This window comes from Carassius gibelio, chromosome B5, assembly GCF_023724105.1.
Source record: "Carassius gibelio isolate Cgi1373 ecotype wild population from Czech Republic chromosome B5, carGib1.2-hapl.c, whole genome shotgun sequence".
NCBI lineage: Eukaryota > Metazoa > Chordata > Actinopteri > Cypriniformes > Cyprinidae > Carassius > Carassius gibelio.
In genome coordinates this window covers 38,389,518-38,412,795 of record NC_068400.1, presented here as the reverse complement: position 1 = coordinate 38,412,795, position 23,278 = coordinate 38,389,518, and the positions used below count along the sequence as shown (strand labels likewise).

General features: G+C 36.8%; 2 protein-coding genes across 2 annotated transcripts; one reads left to right on the top strand and one right to left on the bottom strand.

Moving 5' to 3' along the window:
* Positions 1 to 205: 205 nt before the first annotated feature.
* On the bottom strand, positions 206 to 15,434 carry arap1a (ArfGAP with RhoGAP domain, ankyrin repeat and PH domain 1a). The gene is made up of 29 exons (XM_052556086.1): positions 15,338 to 15,434; positions 14,224 to 14,259; positions 12,478 to 12,563; positions 12,285 to 12,386; positions 12,104 to 12,173; positions 10,150 to 10,270; positions 9,831 to 10,027; positions 9,646 to 9,755; positions 8,283 to 8,482; positions 8,109 to 8,194; positions 7,794 to 7,976; positions 7,530 to 7,704; positions 7,339 to 7,446; positions 6,516 to 6,651; positions 6,325 to 6,427; positions 5,713 to 5,887; positions 5,406 to 5,615; positions 4,932 to 5,147; positions 4,728 to 4,833; positions 4,354 to 4,501; positions 3,671 to 3,739; positions 3,360 to 3,443; positions 3,130 to 3,247; positions 2,456 to 2,569; positions 1,924 to 2,054; positions 1,747 to 1,829; positions 1,357 to 1,392; positions 695 to 758; positions 206 to 586 (listed from the first exon to the last, which is right to left on the bottom strand). The coding sequence occupies exons 2-29, from the start codon at positions 14,233 to 14,235 to the stop codon at positions 557 to 559; spliced, it is 3,273 nt and encodes a 1,090-aa protein (XP_052412046.1). The 5' UTR covers positions 14,236 to 14,259; positions 15,338 to 15,434; the 3' UTR covers positions 206 to 556.
* Positions 15,435 to 16,735: 1,301 nt separating this feature from the next.
* ercc6l (excision repair cross-complementation group 6-like) lies at positions 16,736 to 23,230 on the top strand. Its single transcript, XM_052556085.1, has 4 exons — positions 16,736 to 16,907; positions 17,020 to 17,061; positions 17,997 to 19,752; positions 20,791 to 23,230. Exons 1-4 carry the CDS (start codon positions 16,864 to 16,866, stop codon positions 22,909 to 22,911), a joined length of 3,963 nt encoding a protein of 1,320 aa, XP_052412045.1. The 5' UTR covers positions 16,736 to 16,863; the 3' UTR covers positions 22,912 to 23,230.
* The last annotated feature ends 48 nt before the right edge of the window (positions 23,231 to 23,278 follow it).

Here is a 23,278-nt window from a genome sequence, read left to right as displayed (position 1 = left end):
CATATGCCAGCAATTTTTTTTTACTCAAGTAAAAGTACAACAATTTAATTATAGCTACTCTATACAAATGTATTTGTAATTAGTTACTTTCCACCGCTGTTTTTCAGCCTACGCACTTATTTCAAAATGAAAGAGACTGTACAATCAAAAAGATCAATCAGAGGTTCTTCCGCTGCTTCTTGAGAAAATAGTATGCTCCCTCACATTGTTTCAAACCCATAAGCCTCATTTATTCTTGTAACCATTTTTTATACTCTCTGAATCCAAATAAACACTATTCATTTACGTCAGCTTACAGTACATAACATTCTAAATAATGGACAAAACATATACTTGAGACCAATTGATGCCAAAAGATAAATGAATTAAAGAGGAAATTTCATTGTGTCACATTACTCGTAATTTAAGACGTCAATGTGCTGTTAATAATACATCATCTGAGATGGGCACAGTCTGTTTAAAAATACTTTCATGTCATGTTTATTTTTTTTTCTTTTAGTTTCTTCCCTCAGAAGAAATTGTGGGTATCCAACCAATCAGCTGCTTTGAGGTTATTTCACCAGGAGGGCCAGATGTCACCGTTATACTATGAATAAAAAAATTAAACCTTTTAGTTGGTTCTGTAAAAATGCATCTTAGTTTAAAAAAAATCATTATATATAGAGAGCGAGAGAGAGAAAGGGAAGGCTAATACCTGGATACTGTAAAACACTGCTGTCCATTCAGTCAACTCATCCTCATTTTCACAGCAGAGATACCTTAAAGAAAAATAACCATAGACAAAGTAAGATGGCCAGTGACATGGAGAGGAGGTGAACATTGTTACAAGGCTGTGAGATGATTGAGCCATAATTATTATTTAGGGGTGCTTTTTAAGAAAAACGATTGTCGTATATTGCTTGATATGTCTGCTAAATATTTGTGACTGTATTGTGTAACTGAATGTTCAATTTTGAGGGAAAATGTTTGACTTCATCTGTAATTTGCTTTGGATCAAAGTGTCTGCTAAATAATTAATGAACATAAGATTAAATGTAATTGTTTTAGAATATGCTGTTGATATATGAATGCCCAAGGTGGTTACAGCTCTATGGACCCTTTTCAAAGACTGTGTTTATGTGTTTCAACAGTCTTCAGCATCGTAAATCCTGCAACATTGAAAAAATTTGTAGTATCAAGTATTCATTTATTAAGAATTATCAAGTCTCAGAATAAGTCTGCCATGGCAGCTATCAATTCTCTTGCTGCGGCCCCAACACTGCATTCAGATCATCAGGTCGACACGGAAAAAGCTGTGTGAAGGAACCGTTAGCCCAATAAGAGAAAAATGTGACCAAGAACCACAACCTGACTCACCACTGCTGCTTATCATGAATTAGTATCAGTCCCCATCTGTAAATATAAAGAAAGAAATTTTACACACCCCAAACTGTATCGTATAAATGTTAAAAGTAATATACAGAAACAAGGAAGCAAATTCATGAGGGGTATAAAATAATTTTATATTCATACATTTATTGAGAAAAAAAGCTGCCTAACATTTGCAGAATTCAAAATGGCATCCTACTTTTACTTTTTGCACAAATACTAAGTGTAGTATGCAAGTATACTTTTCTGAATTCAACAATTGTTTCATTTTTAGTTATGGCAACTGTGGCGCTATTCTTTACAATGTATTGCATCCCTGTTTATGAGTGATCATAAGCTGTAGAGAGAAGTAGTGTTAAGGTGCTCTGGGTTTATTACGGTGTGGGTGGATGTATTTTGCTCCGGCAACCATGATAGAGCTTGAGCTCTTTGACAGGATATTCCCTCTCACACGGAGAACCCTGAAAGAACAGAAGGCTTTAAACGTTAATATGCTCAATCAGTGTATGATAATACACTAGCTGATCATGCTTACACACACACACACATACACACCTGCAGTTCCTTGTGCAGTTTGAATGTGCTGCCAGAAAGCTCACAGTGACGACTGTGGAAAGTTTTGCTACTTTCACTTTTAACCTCACAAATGCGCAATGACCCCATTTTACTCAGATTCTCTTTATTGTCTGCATGCAAAAAAAAAAAAATGCTTTTTGTGACCTTAATAATTCGAGCCAAAAGTGTATGGTTAAATGTTTGGGATTAATTTTGTAGACAGAAACACTGTGCCGTTACATGGATTTCTTTACCAAATTAAAATGTATGCTAAAAAAGCATTCCAGAAGCTTCAATATCAGAATTGAGATTTAAGATATCTGACATATAAACATTGTAATAAGCCTATAAATGTATATTTTATATGTACACTTTAAGATTTTTTGGAATATCTTCATTTCCAAATTAAGGAAATGACTTATCATACTGAAATCTGCAATGTTTTATACTTTTTCCACCATTCTCATCAATTATGTTGACTGAATTGGTTTTCAGTGACACTATGCATTGGTGTTTGTGTGATGAAACATACCCAGGTACCTCATGATGCTGTTAATATAGGGGTTCCTCTTGATCAGCAGGTGAGAGTGACAGCTAAGTGAAAAATAGATTGGCAGCACTCTTTCCTGGTAATGCAGAGTTCTCTCTATTATAAAATAAACCATAATAACTGAATTTCTTAGTCACAGAAACCACATCCAGAGTCACGTTCAATAGATAATGTCTCATATTCATAAAACCATTGCACTGACAGCCTACTGAGTACATTATGTCACTTCTAAAACATTCCATGATCAGTGAAACACAGATTTAACTTGTTCAGCAAAAACAAGCACCAACCCAACAGCAACAGATGCCAACGAGGATACCACACTGCTCCAAAAACTTGATAACTGTGTTGTGCATTCTAAACATGAGACTGTATTTGTCTACAGAATAGTTAGTACATTGTTAGTACAGTTATTACAAATTAAATAACAACCTAGTTAAAATGCACTTCGGACCATAATGAAGGAATTAAAACCTTTGTCATAGTGCATTACATAGTACTGCCCCAAATCGGTAGCTGTTGCCTCTTAACATAGAACTAAAGCAGCTCCAAGGAAAAACCTCTAAATAAAAAGAGGAAAAGCTTTTAACTCAGTTCTTATTTGCATGTAGTATCATTACTAGTAGTGCCACTTCCAGTATAGGCTGAAATCTTACCCATGTCCTCTTTCTCTAGAACTTCATAGCAGCTCCAGATCTCTTCATTGGCCTGCTGAATTCCTTTAAGGTCCAAAACCACAGAAATCATCTTGACTATTGTCATATCTGCTGTGACCTAACAAAAGCACACGTAAAGAAAAAAAAAATTCTTACATCTGTGGAAAAAGTCTACAAATAATGTACTTAAATAAATGTATGTTTTTCTGTTAAGATTAAAATCTGAACACCTGAACAAGAACCTCCGCACCCTCATCTTTCTTCTCCAGGTAAACAGCACAAATGGTGCTGGATGGAGTTCGACTCAAGGGCCTCTGAAATAGCATTAAGTCAGCCATTAATGTAAAAAACTAGCAAAACAAAACAATACAAATAATGCATCGACAACCTTTTAGTGTTACTGTACTATACAGTAACGTCATAAAAACAAAAGCTCGTTAACATGAGGAGTTATTTAGATATTTCATTATGGCAAAACAGCATTTAAAAAAAAAAGGCTGTAACATAATATTGTAAATGCTGATGTCCTGTGAACTCTGACCTGGGACATGTGTTTATTCAGGATGACCGACGTCAAGTTTAGCTGCCTCTTAAGGTCAGACTCTGAGACCTGCAAAAGAAGCTTCATCTCAGTCATCATTTTTATCAACAGTTTATCAACAGCATTATAAATAAATATTTATTAAATGAGTGCATCAGTTGGTCTATCTGTCAGCATGAATCAAATTGCAATATACCTTTAATACTGCAATGTAAATGAAGGCCCTCTAGAGGTAAAAAATAAATCTGCGAGGGACTTATGGAAGAAGACCACTTCTCTCCATGAATGAATGTGGTTTTGAGGCACCAGTGTACACATGGCATCTTTTCAGAATGGATGGACAAATATTTTGTTGTTTGTTTTTACAACCAATGAATTGTTCTGAATAATTCATGGTTCGTTTTTCTCATTCATTATGACAATACTACTGTAGCTTCATTTCTCTATGTACGGATTTGACGTGGCATGCACAGTTGCATGAAGGCTGTATGTAATTATTTATAACAAAATCAGTCCCGACAGCTCTAAAGTTGATATAATTGTTATTGATTTATCAAAATGCCCAGACACACTATGATCAACCTTTAATAAAGATATATATTATTTCAAATTAAGATGGTCTGGAAGAAGGAAAACAAGGAATTTATCTTTAATGATCAGATTTAAAGGTTTTACTGACTCACATTAAAAATGCTGCAGTAGTTTTGGATCAGCTCCTCCACCACCTGAGATCCTGTGACATCTGTTCCCTCTGTGTGAAAAAGCGTTGGACCAAATACGATACCAAGGTTTCGTACGGTCATCTGATTCTCATCAGACAGGTGTTGAACACTGACAAAGCAGACATTTGGGGTCAGGTTTATGGATGGACTTAATGATCAATTTAAATCAACAGAGTTCCAGAAATATTCAAAACAACTTTTTAAAGTAGGTAAAAAGTTCCCGTCTATTTTTTAAGAGTTGCTTCATCTCAGAAGATAATTACTGTTTTATAGTGGTTTGTGTAGTACTTTGTAGCTTTAAGACAGCTGAGCAAGTCACATGACTTATAACATACCAAATTAGGTGGTGTATGAGTGCTTTGAGTGTTTCTCTGTTAACATCTGGGAGGTTTGAAAGGAGAATCTGGTATTTATATATCTTCTCAGCTCTGTCCTCTATACCTGCAGAGAGTAAAAATAAAATAAAAAAGTGTTCAACTACTCCCACTTTCCAAGCGGTATTAAATGTCTCATCTCACATTACTCCAATTTTTATTCACCTGCAGTTCGAAGCCACTTGTCAGTGTTTTCTTGTCCATTAAACACTCCATCCTTGACCTCCCTGAGAAATCGTTTTAGCGTGTTAGCCACATCATCCACAGAATAGTCCGACTCCAGCAATGTTATGCTTCGTGCATCGTTTTGAAACCTCTCCAGCAGTTTGGTCACATGAGAATTAATGCCACTCTTCCGGTAGATTCCAGATGACATCAGTCCTAGAGTACAACACACTGAATGAGCCAATCAGCTGCCTGACCAGTAAATTAAATGAACCGAAAACATTGGTTGACTTAACAATCACCATAATCAGTTACCACATAACAACAATAAAAAAAAAAACAAAAAAAAAAAAACATTCAAAATAACTTAGAACATTCTGGCAATAACACTGTAGTGAATCTTTTTTCTAATTTTAAATTTCGACAACAGAATGTCTGTGTTTTCTTATGTAATGGCAATATGTGTTTGAATACCATAACGTGTTACATGGTCCAGGCAGCGGTCAACAATCACTGGGATACCCAGATCAGTGAGTTGTTGTTGTGATAGTGGCTGATCTCCAGCACCAGATCTCTGCTGAATGAAGGTCTGCCAGCCCACAAAATGAGGCCTGCGGTCAGCTAGCAAATGCAGAGGTCCACCTCTCCACACAAGTACCATGGAGCCAGCACTGTCAGAGAGATCTACGTACACATACGCACTCAGAGTACATTTATACAGGCACCAACATTTTTATACTATCTCTCTATCACTATTTGTTGTGTGTGAGCTGTAACTCACTGAGTGTGAGTAGCTTGCGCAGGTCGATTATTTGTACATTGTCTTCCAGTAACACCTGGAGTTTGAAGTCGCTCAGGCAAAACCAACCAATGCCATGGCTGCCCTCGGTGCAGCGCAGGCGACCCAGACGTTCACAGGTTCCACATACATTAAACAGAGCCGGAGGCAGCACAGCCTAAATCGAGGGAAGAGAGTGAAGGGAGTGGATCAATTTATTTGTCTCCAACTCCGATATAGTAAAAGATATTGTTCCAGCTTTACAGAATAATGCAAGGAAAGAGAGATGAATATTTACAAATATTTTATTTCTTTGTCTTATGCTAACACATTTATTTGATTAGAAAATACAGTAATATTACAAAATTATTATAATATAGACCAAGACTTTACAATACCTTAAAGGGACTTTGGTATAGTATAGTAATAATATAATATATTATTACAGCAAAACTTTCCTATTTCTATTGTAATAGATTTGAAACTGTTATTTATTTCTGAAATAGCAAAACTGATACCTTAGTACCCCCTTGTGGTCCAGTTTGAAAACCTAATCTAAAGCACTTGTTTGTCATTTAAGTTAGTTAAAATTAAAAGATAAAAAAAGTTGATTACCTTGGCAATAGCCTGGATCCAGTTCTTGATGATGCTGCCATCATCACTTCCAAACAGGTAGACTCTTCCCTCTTCAGAGTACAGTTCAAATGTGTGTTCATAGCTGCCAGCCAATTAGAGAGGACATGGTAAATATGGCATTAATGTGGTAAAAATCAACTCACTTAGGATCGAAGTTCAGGGATCATTACCCATGTTTCCCTGGGCTGTTGACAGACAGGCAGATGATTTCACTGGTCTTCATGCCACCACACTTGTGATGACTCTGTTCACTCTTAAAGTAGCTAAACATGCCATCATCGAGACAACACCAACGCTGAGAGAAATCTACAATATTCACCACAATAAGGTTTATACACATACAGAAACAAAGCACCTCAAGTCAACATGTTTACCGTTGCTCATTAATTTGTAACTGAAAAACACTTTCATTTGCAATGAAATATTGTATATTAATAATGTGAAGCCTAAAAAGCCTAAAGCATGACATTTTACAGTTTCCAAAAGCAGTTTAAATGGTCACATAATTTAAATGTAATTGAAGTTGAAAGGTTGTAAAATAGTTTCATAGTTTTATATCTATAATTATTGAAATATTTTTTTCCACATTTATTTTGGTGCTTTCGGTTTAAATAAAAAAAACCAAAAAAATATTTTAGAAATATTCATGATATGCAGTAAAAATATTTTTTTGTATCCATATACAGATATGGATACAAAAAAATTATATATTATATATCTAAAATTATATATTATATATAAAATTATATATTATATATCTAGACTGGATAGAAGTTGTAAGATTCACTTTTGATGTTCAATAATCAAGATTCTTGCATAGTACAATGGACATTTTATGCCAAATACCAGGTAGAATGAACCTTTTGATGATATAAAAGTATAATTTAAGTCTTTTTGGAAGTCGAACATCCTCACAAACACACAAAATTGTAGATCTGAGAAAAATTTGAGATTCAGCAGTTTACTTAAAAAAGCCACTGGGGCTTCACATACCTGCTTTAGATTTGTGGTCTGTGATTGGCTTAGCTGATGAGCCGGTCTTAAAAAGATAGCCAGACTGAGATCGAATGGATGCATCTGTATCCACTGGTGTTAACGACTCTAGTAAACAACAAATCATGGTCAATGTCAACCTGTGCATCCAAACGTTTGCACATTGTGGTTTTGTGTGTGTATTTGTGCACCTGAGTTCAAGTTCTGCATAAGTAGCTCTGCCTGTACTGTTTGGCCACTGCGTTTGGCCAGAGACAGCGGAGTAGGGAATTCTGGGATACCAGTGTTGCAGTTGATATCCACCCCACAATTCAGCAGCGAGAGAGTCTCCAACAAATCACCAGACTGCACGGCTGAACACAGAGCCTAGGAAACCAGGAGTAACCAAACATTAGAAAAGAACATTTGATGTGAATTTACTGTAATATTTTGCCAATTGTATTGAATTGACTAACTCTGTTGAGTGCCTCCTGTTGGCCAAAGAGTGCGTGGTATTTGCGATATTTTCCATCTTTGTATTTTGCTGTGATGTGTTCGAGACGTTGCTCACTGTGTGTGTCTGAACAGAGACGCTCGCTCGGGGGAATATTTGCTCCCCAGAACTGATTTGCTTTGCCGTTACCCAGCAGCAGAAAAACCTGGCAACACATAAAGAGATCATCATGCATCATCCTGGAAGAGAAAGGCAAAATGGCACCTGCAAGGGATGAATTCAACTATCAGATTTAGCTGTGGCAACACATAGACTGGATGCATCATATTCATTGTACCCTGATGAGGTCATCAGTCCACACTCGTTCATCCAGCTTCAGACTGCGCACCTTTGACACGTTCTGGCCCAGACTTCTGTGTGCACCTGTTAATGTGCACAAATGTATGAGCCCACATATGATACATGCATACACCAGCTGTCATTTGTTAACATGTAAAGTGTTTGTATGCACCTGCACATTTTTCACACAGCAGAACACACAGGTTGACAGAAGCCCACTCCGGCATCGAAGAGCTGCAGTCCGCACACAAGCGGTTTGATGGCACACGCCAAATGCTCTCACACAACCCATCACATGATAGAGCGCGACTCACACAATCCTTTAGCGCCTTACACCATCCCTGCTTCTCACTCTCTGAGTCCACCATAAAACTACATAGAGGAGAGAGAAATATACAAATGTACTGTATATAGGGGGCTCATTTACAGTAGGTGTCTTTCATTAATGTAGTGAGTTAGTTCCCAGTTTAATTACTTTCATTATCAAGTTTACAGTTTATTTTGTTCAATGTTTGCCAAGTAAGTCAAACATGTCCACATATGCCATCCTTGATGCCCTGACAGACCTTTAAAAAGTATGTAAAGCACATTTTTTGTGACCGTTATAAATCAGTGAATGTGCTTCAAGAAACTTCAGGGGATAACACTTGGATAGCTCCATTTGTTTTTTACTTTTGATCCACTTTGTGTGAAGTGTATTAAGCCCAGTATTCTGATGAGACCTTTAGAATTCTGTTATTATTGTTAACTAAACCTAAAACTATTAAAAACTGTGTTTGGTAACTGAAATGAAGCTGATTTAAAATAAAATATTAAATATTAAAGATGAAAAACTTAAATTTTGAAAAATGTTATATGTTTAAATTGAAGTACTTAAACACTGTAACCTAAATAAAAATACTGAAAAAAAAAAATCAAAAACATTACAAAATTATTGAATTTTTAAGGAATAGTTCACCCAAAAATGAGAATTCTGTCACTAATTACTCACACTCATGTCGTTCCAAACCTGCAAGACCTTTGTTCATCTTTGGAACACAAATTAAGATTTTTTTGATGAAATTGACAGAAATGCAACTGAAATGTTCCCAGAACAAAGATGGTTACGTTGATTACATTCAGGTTAAAGTATGTGCATGCATCGTGGTTATCTCCAAACTGGCTGAAGACGGTAACTCATCTAACTCGGTTGAATAAAGTCAGCCACTGATGTTACAGGGACTGTGTTACTGATGTCTTCAGTAGCTGGGAGCATTTCAGTTGTGTTGCTGTCTATGCAGGGTCAGAGAGCTCTCCAACTTAATTTGTATTCCAAAAGATGAACGGAGGTCTTACCAGTTTTGAACGACAGGATGGTGAGAGTTTAATGACAGAATTTTCATTTTGGGGTGAACTATCCTTTTACAATTTAAATTATAATAAAACTAATTTAAAAAAGCTAAAGCTAATTCTAAATACTTATAAAATGCTTTAATAGTATATAATTAATAAGTGCATTCCAGCTTGTGCAAAATGTGAAAAGTTGCAGCGTTTACCTGAATGCTCTGTATGGAGTGGTGAGCGTGAAAGAGCGCTTGTTTTCTCCATCTCTCACGTTGGCCATTCGCATATCTATATCAGTGATGCCTACACCCTGAAAATATTCCTGTACACAACACAAATATGTTAATTAACTCACCAAAACCTTTACAAAGCCAACCATTCACATTCAGACTCACACCTCATGGCTCCTGAAGAGGAACAGTTTGTCCTTGCTGATAAGTGTGTAGACTTTGGTGCGTGGCGACAACATTTCCATGTGTCCCTCGAAACTAATATTCACACTTCCATTCCTAAAGAACAGATTCCGGGGCTCCAGACTATGTTTGCGATCACTTAGAATCTTTTCAATACAACACACCCAGTCATTTCTTTCCTCTGTGAATAATAAAAAACATTTACATACAATAAAAATGAATGTAAATGATTCATAGCCTGAATGCAAAAACAAACATGTGTAGTAGACATTTTGTAAGGTTAGGAAGAAAAAAAATGCTCACGAGTGCTTTCAGCTCGAAACAAGAAAGTCCGGCTCTGACTGTGGAGCTCGAATCGCAAGTCTCCGATACTGACCACCTTATCGACAGATCCCAGAGACACCATCCTTTTAGAGTATACTTCCTGTCACAGAGAGACAGACCGGGAGAAATTCTTTATTACACACAGAGCTGCGTCGATTTATGACAAATTGCAGTCTGTTACTTATTTCAAATTACATTTTAGTTATTAATTAGACTCATTTTTTATTACTTTTAGATTACTTTTGACGTAACTTGTTTATCAAATTGATTTAAACAGGACCGTCTTGTACCATATTGATATAAAAATACGAAAGAGAAAAAAACTATATTCCATTCCTTGTAATTAACAACATGAATACAGTACATTACATTAAGGTTTCCCATACTGGGGCTTGTAAAGGAACTGCAGGCAGTTCTCAAGCATAAATAAAACACTTACTATTTTTTTATTTTTACCTGCATGTTAGAATTGTAAACATGCAAATGTGATAATTCTTAAAATCAAGGTAGTTCAAGTAACTATATTAGATAAATGAGGTTCAGATGGTAAAAAAGTTTGGGAAATTAAATTTAAATGAGAAATAACTGAATTTTGTAAATCCAGTGTTCAAATGCTGTGTGATCTCTGTCCACAAAACTGGAGGACTTTCTGAATGTGAACAAGTGATAGGTTATTTAAGAAAGTATCGTTAAAATTTTTTGAAAAGAGTAATTAGGGAACTAATGAATTATAAAGAATGTTTTGCTATAGTGTGAATAATATGCAATCATGTAATCAATAAACATGTAACTGTAGTCTGATTATGAGTGTTTTAAAATGTAATTTAATCTAATTACAAGGACTTCATTTCTGGAATCTGATTACATAATCCAGATTACAGGTTATCAGTTTCTAGCCAGCTCTGGTTTCACATGTTTACAATCATTCCTGCCACAGTAGAACAAAATGTTGTTTCACAGGTTCTATAAATAAGACAATACCAACTCATAAAGAACACATAGTGAACAATGCTACACTCTATAGACAACAAATACATTTGCAAACAAAAGAGATACATATAGTATATTTGGAAGGGGTACAATTCAAATTTACAGTAAATCTCAAAATTTATTTTTCCCGTTATTGTCCCCAATTACCTTGGCCAAATTACATTTTCTAAACCACTAATCCTTTTTAAACACATTCTTCAAAGTTTATTTTTAGCAAATCTCTAAATGAATATCAGTTTTTCTTATTGTACATTATAATGTTCTGGTGCCTAAAAAGCTGTAAAATTACGATTTAGTTTATAGTGTTTTTTATTATTATTATTTTAGAGTAGAAAGAAGAATACTGGCCATTTAATGGTTATCTGACATAATATAATTACTGGATAGTCAGTAAAATTGAGTTTATTCAGTAGTAGTGATGATTATGGTAATTATTTAAGGAGTTACAGTGCAAATGACTGGCAGTGCATAATTTGAAGTATTATTATTGCCATTATTATTTTGATGATTATCTCAGAGAGAGTATACTTCTGTCTTCCTTGTTTAACTTTTACAGTCCAAACACTGTAAGTGCTACATTTGCCTAATCCAAATATCAGACTTGCTAAATGGCAAAAACATTTATTTAATCTTTGATTTAAACCAAAACAAAAAGACAAAAATACATTCCAGCTTTCATACCCCTTCGTTTTTCATGTTGGTCATCCCCCCCTTTTCATTCCAGTCAGTGCCTGGCTTATGTTTTACAGTAAATGCTTAACAACTTCCTTAGAGGAAATTAAAACATGGCTGGACTTTTTAGTCCTTTTGGAAGGAAATAGTGTCTAGTGAACTAGAAAATATGATCTGCTAGATTTAATCTGAATATAAAAATCTTAATCTTGATTGTTCAAGATTTTGAAACATAAAAAAAATTACTAATATAGTTATTCATTTATGTTACCTTGATGGACTGAAAATATCTCAAATATTCTGAATCCAGCTGCACCCATCGGCGCTGGTAAATCTTCCCTCTGAAAATACAAACATGAATATTATGAAACATTTATAAACAGCCAAAATAAAAACACAACTATAAGGATGTAAGAAAAGATGTAAAAGATTGTATAGAAGTTGTCTCTTACCCTTTTGGAGGAGTTTTCTCTAGCCAGCCAGCTTTAACAATCTGACGGAAGTCTTCAGAGAAATCAGGAAAGCCTGTACACCGGATGTCAATACTGTCCTCACTAACACAAACAAATTAATATTATTAGATACAGAATAATTCACATTTCTTTTATTCACATAACAATATATATATTGTTTTAAACCACACACCGTTCTCTCAGAATTACAGTCTCTTTTCTATCCTCTTCAACATTCAGGTTGATAAAACACTTCTGGATGTCTCGCAAGAGATCCTCCTGCAGAAATACATTTAGCCATATAGATACAAAGGTTTGGGGTCAGTATGGAAATCAACATTTTACTCAACATTTTACTCAGTAAGATTGCACTAAACTGATTAAAAGTGACAGTAAAGAATGTTTTTTATGTAAAAAATATTTGTTGTTCAAACATAAATAATAATTGTAGATGCTTCTTGAGTGTCAAATCAGCCATCGCAATATTAGCCATTACAGAAATATATATTTTTAAATAAAAGTAGTAAACAGTTGCCTTAAACATTATATTACATTTTATTAATATTTCACAATATTAACTGTGACATTTTTACTGTATTTTTAATCTAATAAATGTAGCCCCAGAGGAGCATGAGATAAATTTTTCCTTATGCCAAACATTTCAACAGAATGGTATATTCAACAAGAACTTAGAAGTACAACAGAATATTTATCAGACAAAAACTAGAAATTGGTAATTCTGTGTTGAGTCAACCAGAGGTCCCCTCCTCATTTTTTTTTATCTTCCTAATATTTTTCTGATAGCAATATATTTAATACTTCTTGAGTTACATGCACACAAACTTTGGGAAACATTTTTATGGCACTCAAAACAGGTATATTCAATGCAGTTGTTTTGACAGAAGGAAACATGATACATTTCTAGTTTTAATATTATTTGTTGTTTTTCAGACTTTCCTCTTTATAAGTAAAGAAGTATCATATTTTAGCAAGTGACCCACATTTGGTGTACAATTTACTGATGTACTGTGTACAATTTACAGATGTACTCCTGGAGCCATACTGAAATTACAATATCTCTGAAACTGAACCATATATGGCCTTAAAAATTAAGATTCCAAAAGGAAGCTTTGTTAAAAACCAATTCCTAAAAGGGCCTTAATATCTCTTTAATGGTTTTGGAGTTACATGCCTGCAAAACATTGGAGAAAAAAACTTGAAAGGTGATCTTTCCCCATTTTCAATGGTCACCAAAAAAGATTGCTAAAGTCAACAGGTTTTACTAACAGACCTAGCAATCTCTGTGTAAAAGTAACATCATGAAGCTGTAATCTTTCTGAAGTCATTTTTAACCCCCTGTAATTTGCCTCTGAATCTCAGGTGAAAATTGCCATTTTGACCCCCCTCTACAGAATAGTGGATTACTCAGTAAATATTTATCCATGACATTTAATATTTTGGCTTTCATCACTATGTTACACAATACGTACATACTCTATACATCATGGTTATTCAAATCTTACCCTGGATGGCCAGTGCACTGCAGAGTTTAGCTCCAACCCGGATCAAATCCACCTACCTGTGATTTTCTAACGATCCCAAAAACATTGATTATCATGCTCAGGTGTGTTTGATTAGGGTTAGAGCTAAAGTCTGCAGTGCACTGGCCCTCCAGGGCAAGATTTGAATAACTCTGCTATACACTACACATCTCTCTTCAGAAAAAAAAAAATATATTAGCAAAATTAAAAATTTGAGACAGGGACCTCTGGTTAATATGACACGGAATGACCCAAAATTATTAAAAATGTAGTACTGTACATTTCAGCTTGATGACACAGCAGTGAGTGTGAGTTTAAAATATAGGCCTATGACAAAATGACTAGTTAATCAGCTATCACACAGATACCATATAAAGACTCACAGATACACAATTTACCTTTAAAGCCATGCTCTGGAATTATGTTGTGTGCACCTGTGAAGGATGCAGAATGCATGATTAAATTAATTATCGAAGTGAGTTAATCATCCAATAAAAAAGGAAACCATTATATGTGTGGTCTCTTTAATACTGAAAAGGAAACTATATAAATATGAAATACAGGGCAATCAATAACTTTTCCTGGCACAATTCCAAACCATCTTGGCATTTCCTTACTGATATGAAATCTGTACTACATTTTATTTCTGACTTAAAATAATTATAATTAGTTTCGGGTTAAAATAAGGAATTATAAGATTAATAAATAGGATTTCGAACCAGTTTACACAAATACTCTTAAAAAAACAGTCTAGAGAACAGTAAACTACTGTGCGGTCTTTAACAATAACCTTATCAACCCTGATGTAAGGCTATGAGCTTAAACAAAACAACAATTCTTCCATCTAATAATTTACAGTAACAAACTGAATAAAGTCACCAAACCTGATGCACAGCATTTCCAAAACTTTCCCAGCTCAGACATTAAGAAACACACAACCTTTGAAAGTTATCAGAAGTGACAATAGTAACAATAGTCCATTGAGCACACACAATAATGCTCTTCTTCACTGTGGTCAGGTTTGGGAAGTAAGCTCAGATCGGTGTTCTCCATGAAACCAAGATAAAAACTCAAACATTTTTATTGTTCATCCAGCTAGATTGCAAAAACACACATTAAAAAAAGTGCACATGGTCTCCATCCACCAATCCATTAAAACAAATACACACATGCAGAAAGAGACACTCTTATGTGAATGTTGGAGGAATAAAGGTGTATTTAATAGCATATATTGGTGAAATAAATATCTGGTCAAAAAAATAAGTGGTCCAATAATTATCTGATAGCCTACATAAATCTAAACTATACTTAACTATTTAACAGCTAGTGACTAAAGCACGCGCGCACACACGGCTATCCTTTTTCAAAACAATAGGCTTAACATCTTATTGAAAATACAAGTGTTAAGTTGTATATTCATCCTCTTAACCATAAAGACTGTTAATGCCATCGGTAAAAATTTTACTTCAGTTTAGAATGTTATAACGCGAGAAAAGAAGATCATGAAGTTACCTGTGTGCAGCCAAATTCTGTGCTAACCAAGCCCTGCTGCATTACAAGGCATTTATTAAAAAAACACACGCACGCGCACGCACGTACAAACAAGCACACACACACACACACACACACACAGAGAGAGAGAGAGAGAGAGAGAGAGAGAGAGAGAGAGAGAGATCTATTTTGAAAACGAGGAAGGTTGCATTCCTGCATTTTTTTTTTTATTTTTTTTTTTTGGAAACTGGAAGATTATGAATTTAAGTCCACACAAACATAAGGGCACAAAGTCTGAAGATAGATCAATTCGTTTCTGACGCTGCTGGTTGCAACTACGAACAAACTGTTTACGTTAATGCGCACGTATGCATTAGAAGACCCCGTCGTTCACGCTGATGCTTTAATAGTTTCATATGGCGTTATGAACATATTCTAAATTCTCCACCGTCCTAGTACTTAAACATTTACGGTGACAGACAGAGATAGCCTATGTTTTTGGAAGTACCGAGGCTTGTATCTAGAAACTCAGATAGCTATATATATATATAATTTTATAATTGCAGAAAAAAAATGGTATTATGGTATTATACACAAAGAAAAAAGAAGAGCACAAAAATAAAATTACAGGAGGTCTGTATCGAAATTTGTATCGTTCATAGACTGTGGTATCGTTTCAGTGAAATGACTTCACTAGTGACGTTCGAAGGCTCGTTTGATTGCAGTGCTTCGGCAAAGGTTTCATTTTTGTCCAAGTGGAGGAAATATTGTTTTTAAACTTCCACTCCACCGCCTTCTGTCCAGTCCACACAGTAATCACTTAAATCCTCTTTTATCCAGTCTAAATAACTTCATAATTTCCAATAAGTTACACAATTATGAAACATTATAAAATAATTATTTTACAAATGTATCAAGCCTTTTTAACCATGTAGCGCACATCTTGGAGCTGTCACTCTTGACAATTTTTTCCTGCACCTTTTTGGATTGATCGGCAGGTGTCCCTAGCGTGCATTCAAAGCCTCATGAAATTAAACCAGTTTTCAACACCTTCAAAGCTGGTTGGAAACCCCCTGAAATGTTTAAAGAATGCTTGTTTTGTTTGTTTTTAATCTATCTATCTATCTATCTATTTATCTATCTATCTATCTATCTATCTATCTATCTATCTATCTATCTATCTAAACACGGACATTTATGATGGAGATGTGATTGGAAAAGTGTATATTTCATAAGTCATATGCAAGTTATTTTTCCCCATTTGAGTTTGTAAATTGATATTGTTCTAATCAAAAAATATGAAATAATTTTTTTTTAAAAGCTTTGAAGCTTCGTCAAGTTTCATTTCGTCACCCCTGGTCAAAGGAGGCAGCTCCAAGTCGACGGTTTCAAACGCGGCAACACGACGCGCACGCGCGGTAGCACAGCAAACGATTGGCTGAGAGCTGGGCGCCAACAAAACCTTTGTTCAAAGCCGCTTCCGCATTCGAAGTGATGAGATACATGCTGTGTTGTTCAAGGAACATACTTGAAAAATAAAGGGAAATATGCAGGGCAATAATGTTGAAGAAATCACGGACAAGTTAGAGGAGTAAGTAATCAAATAACCGCATCAGTGCCGCTCACGGTTTTTCATTAATAAGACTTTTATTCCGACGTAAAACTATTATAGCGTGCTTTAACAGTATTTTTTCCTCTTGCAGCTATCTGTCAATAGACACAGAGAAGATGGACAAATACGACAGGTAAACACAATATACAGATCTAATCTCGGGTGACAGTGTCACCCGTCAGAATATGTGTTTTACTGTCCAGATTGACGTAAAACGATACTTTGAAATAAGTTACGTTAACGTTACTTGCACACAATATCAGCATTTGTTTCATTGTAACGTTAGCTGTTAATGTTTGATATCTTCTGTTCTGTATAGTTATGCAGTATGTCGAATCAGAATGCTTCTGTACTTTTACATCTTTTCACTGGAAAGGTATTATGTCAGATGTTGACGTCACGTCAAGCATTTGACGGTTGTGCTTAGTCTGAATCAACGTATTTCTCATTCTTGTATCATATTTTTATATGTTTTTATACATTTTGTTGTGTGGCGTTTTAAAAATATCTCAGCTTTAAGTTGTGGCTACAGAAAATTAATTATACATTTCATCTTTAAATAATAGGACAGTTCATAGACAATAGCATGACATATTGTTACATTATTTGGGGTAGGTTATCACATCGGAATTAATGATAAACTTTTCAGGGAAGTGGTTATGAAACAGCTAAAATGTGTCAGTTTAAATTAAAACACATCTGACTTCTTGCCCTGTCTTTGTAATGTAAATACACACACACACACACAATTTTACTACAACTTAACATCTTGATGTTGGGGAAAAAGTTCATTTTGTCCATAAATATCCATTTAATGTGTCAACTACACATGTACAGTCATCTGTTTCAGTCTAATGTAAATTAATAAAAATTTTTAAAAAAACTGCGATTTGATAGAAATATCTATCCCTGTCTCACTTTATCCACATAAAGAATAAAAACTATTGAAATTGATACTCTTCTTTGAGTTTAATTTGTAACAAAAAAACAAAAACAAAAAAAAGGTGTTTTAATGTTTTTGATATAAATATTTGAGTGTATTTTGATCAGGTTTTATTATTTTTGCAGGTACCGGCAGGAGGGGAAGGAGGCTGCCATGCGTGGTGATCTGCCTCGTGCCCTTGATCTGTTTCAGCTGGCTTACCAGCTACAGCCGAGTGACAAGCTGAAGAAACGGATCCAGGCCATACAGGATCTCATTCAAAGAGATGAGGAGGAGGAAGATGAGGAGGAAGAGGAGTTTGTGAATGTGAATAATAGTGGATTGATGCTTTATAAAGGACTCTACAACAAGCTGTACGACCATCAGAAAGATGGTGTGGCATTTCTGTACAGTCTCTACCGTGACGGAAGGAAAGGAGGAATCCTGGCTGATGACATGGGCCTCGGCAAGACAATTCAGGTCATTTCATTTTTGTCAGGGATGTATGATGCAGAGCTGGCCAATCATACCCTGTTAGTCATGCCTACCTCGCTCATTAAGAACTGGGTACGTGAGTTCGCCAAGTGGACCCCTGGCATGAGGGTGAAAGAGTTTCATGGGGCCAGCAAAGCTGAGCGAAACAGGAATCTGGAGCGAATCCAGCGCAGGGGAGGAGTCATCATTACCACCTACCAGATGCTCATCAACAACTACGAGCAACTTGGATCATATGACCAACGTGAGTTCAAATGGGATTACGTAATCCTGGACGAGGCCCACAAAATCAAAACCTCATCCACTAAAACTGCTAAAAGTGCTCACACCATCCCCGCAAAACACCGTTTGCTACTGACAGGCACTCCAGTTCAGAATAACCTTAGAGAGATGTGGGCTCTGTTTGACTTCGCTTGCCACGGGTCGCTTCTGGGAACCTCCAAAACATTCAAAACCGAGTATGAGAATCCAATCACTCGTGCAAGGGAGAAAGACGCCACCCCTGGAGAGAAAGCACTTGGATTGAGGATTTCTCAGAACTTGACGGACATCATCAAACCTTATTTTCTCAGGCGGACCAAAGCAGATGTTCAGGAAAAAAAGCAAAAACGTGAAGAAGGCTTTGAAGATGAGGAAGATCAAGAGAACAAATGTCCAAATGCTGGCGAAGGCGTAGAGATGCCGTCGCTGACTCGAAAGAATGATCTCATCGTGTGGACGTACCTCAGCTCGGTGCAGGAGGACATTTATAACCAGTTCATCTCATTGGACCATATTAAGGAGTTGCTGATGACTACCAGGTCTCCGCTGGCAGAGCTTACGGTGTTGAAGAAGCTCTGTGACCATCCCAGACTCCTGTCTAATCGAGCTGTGACTCAGCTAGGCCTGGAGCAAGGTTCTGTCTCTGACGCCTTCAATCCAGGCGATGAGACTGAGTCAGCTGTGAGTCAGATCGATAAAATTTCAGATGAAACTTTGGTTGCGGAGTCGGGGAAGCTGCAGTTTCTCGTGTCTCTACTGGAATGTCTCCGTGAAGAGGGCCATCGCACCCTGATCTTCTCTCAGTCGAGGAAGATGCTAGACATCATGGAGCGCGTCCTGCGTAACAAAAACTTCCGCCTGCTGCGTTTGGATGGCACAGTGACTCAACTGGCAGAAAGGGAGAAGCGTATCATGTTGTTCCAGACAGACAAACGTTACACAGTATTCCTGCTCACCACTCAGGTGGGTGGAGTCGGCATCACGCTGACTGCTGCAAACCGTGTCGTGATCTTTGACCCCAGCTGGAATCCCGCGACAGATGCTCAGGCTGTGGACCGTGCCTACAGAATTGGCCAAACTGAAAATGTCATCATCTATCGACTCATCACCTGTGGCACTGTGGAGGAGAGGATCTACCGCAGACAGGTACATTAAATCTGAACTTTACATTTGCTTCATCATGCAGTTTTACTCTTAAAAAAAAATAATAATAAATAGAGTAGGAGCTGTTTTATTTTGTCACAAATTGTTTTTTTTATTGCAGTTATATTACTTGTATTACTACATTTTGAATCACATTGAAAGCGTGTACATAAACTATAAACTAATAACAAGCCGTGCTTATGTTTCCAAATGAATAGTTTTATTCTTTGAAGTTGTCTTTTTTTTCTATAAAAAAATTAAGAAATTATGAATTAAAAACTGTACTCTCCAATTGTGTATTTCAATTGTGGGGTTTTTGTAATATTATAATACTAATACTAATAATAAATTGTATAATTTCTTAATTATATTAAAGGGATAGTTCACAAAAATTCTGCCATACTTAATCTCATGTCGTCCAAACCTAAAAGACCTCCGTTCATCTTCGGAACACAAATTAGGATTATTTTTTGTTGAAATCTGAAAGCTCTCTGACCCTCTACAGATAGCAAGGAGTTAAAATGGTCCAAAACAAAATTCAACAATTCATGTTCTTCGTGTCATCCTTGCACCATTTTGGACAGTATTAAGATGCAATGCGAGTGCTTTGATCTGAACATAAACAACATTGTTTACATTCAGATCAAAGCACGCATATACATCATGATACTCTCTAAAAAAAAGTATTCTCATAGCTCTTTGAAATTACAGTTGAACCACTGTTGTCACATGGACTATTTTAACCCCTTGCTATCTGTGCATGGTCAAAGAGCTCTCGGATAAAAAAAAAAAAAAAACAAACAAAAAAAATCTTATTTTGTTTTTCCTAAGATTAACAAAGGTCTTACAGGTTTGACACTTAATGATAATTAATTTTCATTTTTGGGTGAACTATTCCTTTAAGCATTATTTCTGTGTAAATTATAAAAAAGCAAGACAAATAATAATAACAAATGTTGTAATATTACTGTCGAGCTTTAAATAAGTAATATTAATTATTGAGTTGATGTTGATTTTGTTGTTTCTTTCCAATATCTGCAGGTGTTTAAGGACTCTCTTATCCGGCAGACAACCGGCGATAAGAAGAACCCGTTCCGTTACTTCAGTAAGCAGGAGCTGCGGGAACTGTTTAAACTCGAAGACACACGTTCATCTAGCACTCAGCAGCAGCTTCAGGCAATGCATGCACAAAACCGCCGCTCTGATACCAGCCTGGACCACCACATCGCTCGCCTTCACACCATGGAGATGTTTGGCATCTCTGATCATGATCTCATGTTCACTAAAGAGGTGGCAGCCAATGAAGATGACCCTGAGGATGCAGAGTCACATCAGTACATACAAACACGTGTCCAGAAAGCACAAGAGCTCATGCAGGCAGAATCAGAGCTGCACGGCCAGCTCTTGGACAGCATGGCCCAGAACACCGAACCTGCTTGGCTCAGGCAAATGAACCAGCCGAAATCTGCTGGTAAAGACCGCCCGGCCCCACCTCGTGTCAAAAAAGACCCTGTGACAGTGGATCTGACCCATAACAGTTACGATGAGTCATCACTAGAGGAAGATGAGCAGAACTTTCCACCAGTTATGGATGCAGAAGTGGAAGTTGTAAGTGAAGAAGTGCAAATTGTAGATGAAGAAGACCAAGAGGAAAACGAGTATCCTGGGTCTGCTGGAGAAAGTAACGTGAATGTTAGCCCTGCTGCTGAGAAGCTAGCTTCCGCTGTGATCACGCTGGATGACAGTTTAGATGAGGAGGATAACTTTTACGGTAACGGAGCATCAGAGGAACAAAACTTGCCAAGTCCTTCTCCCCAGTTTCCAAAGTTGGAAGATCTTTCTATAGCATCGGATGCGCTTGGTACTGAAGAGGTTCAGGTGGACAAGCCTAATTTAAAGATGTTTTCATCACCCCAATCTCCAAATGAGGCCACAGCAGGAGAGTCTTTCAAGGCAGAGGTGGAAGTGCTTAAAGGAAACTTCAACTTGCAGCTGGAGGACAGTGCAGATATGTTCTCCGTCGAAGAAGAGGAAGTTTGTGATGTTGAGGAGTCGCAAGCCGAGGAAAGTCATGGATTTCAACTTCAGATGGACATCAGTGGAGAAAGGCTAGAAGAAGCGAGTATCCACAAAAGCAGACAAGATGGTAACCAAAACAATGTTGAAGTCAGCAAACACGAATCTCCTCTGAGGATCTGTTCGGCTCCGGGCACACCTGCGGATGACTCCTTTGTGCATTCAGTTCGGAGAAAGAACAGGCAGGTCATCTCTGACACTGATGAAGAGGACGAAGAAGAAGAGGAGGAGGAGTCGGAGAAGCCATGTTTAACGAGCAGTCCATTGACTGGTGGCCTCAGCAGGCTGGGCTCTTCAACACCAAAATCCACTTTGATTGACGGCAGGCAACTCCAGCGCAGCTTGAACGCTTCTGTGGCATCAAGAAGGTCCTTCGTTGTGTCGATGCTGGAGAACGAGTCCGACGAGGAGTCAGCAGAGCCCAGTGAAGAGAAAACCAAATCCTATGAGATTTCGGAAGCTAGTGAAAGTTATGCAGATGAATCAGTGGTGGAAGAGGAGGAGCACAGTGGAGACCAAACCAAATCCTATGAGATATCAGAAGCCAGAGAAAGTCATGCAGATGAGTCAGGAGTAGAAGATGAGAAGCCCAGTGAAGAAAAAAACAAATCCTCTCAAATATCTGAAGTCAGTGAAGCACATGAAAATGAGTCTGTGTTGGAAGAAGAAGAGCCCAGTGGAGAGACTTTGAACTCCGAAGAGTCCGAAAGTCACGAAGAGCTTGAAGAGGTGGAAGAAAGCATAGATTCAAGAGGAGACCGGGAGCATGAAGAATGGCACAGCGCCCTGCTTGAATCCACTGCTGATGTTGAACTAGACTCTAATGAAATGATGGAGCAGTGTGCCCCTAAAACATTCCCTCCGGAACCACAAGTGCTTCCTACTAGCTCCACAAGCAGTGATGGGACTGCTGCTAAACCCTTGGAGAACACGTATGAGATGCTGGTCCTGTCTGGGAAACAGTGTTTGGCAGAAGGGAGAAAGCAGGCGGCTCTGGATTTCTTTCTAAAAGCCATAGACATTAATACTGGTGATGCTGAGATCCAGCTCTTGATCATTCAGCTCTACAGACAACTTAGCCAATAGAAAAATTTAAATGTGCGTTATTCTTTATGTACCATGTTTGACATAACTTTTTTTTTTGTATTGTTCTGTCTGTTGGTAAAAAGAAATTGCAGACGACATGTGACTTAAACATCCTGAACTGATCAGAGGAACTACTTAAGAAAAATTTGTTGTGTATCTTAATACTGTTTATGGATTCTCCCAGTAATTCCTCTTCATGTTTATTTCTTTACTTAAATTTCCTTGTTTCAGTTGTTTCAAACTGTTCAATTGATCGTATTCTGATATGTACAATTGTGGAGAAAAAAAATAAATTCTCAGCTTTCGTAGCCTGTATGAATGTTCTGCATTCAAGTGTGAATCTGCATTTTAGAGTTGTATTTTCCTA

Bases quoted from the DNA above. Each gene is read 5' to 3' on its own strand.
- ercc6l (XM_052556085.1), top strand. From the start codon at position 16,864: ATGCAGGGCAATAATGTTGAAGAAATCACGGACAAGTTAGAGGA. The intron at 17,062-17,996 runs GTAAACACAATA...TTATTTTTGCAG, and splicing joins AAGATGGACAAATACGACAG to GTACCGGCAGGAGGGGAAGG. The intron at 19,753-20,790 runs GTACATTAAATC...CAATATCTGCAG, and splicing joins AGAGGATCTACCGCAGACAG to GTGTTTAAGGACTCTCTTAT.
- arap1a (XM_052556086.1), bottom strand. The intron at 8,195-8,282 runs GTGCATACAAAC...GCACATTAACAG, and splicing joins GCTGTGTGAAAAATGTGCAG to GTGCACACAGAAGTCTGGGC. The intron at 3,740-4,353 runs GTGAGTCAGTAA...CTTCTTTTGCAG, and splicing joins ACTACTGCAGCATTTTTAAT to GTCTCAGAGTCTGACCTTAA.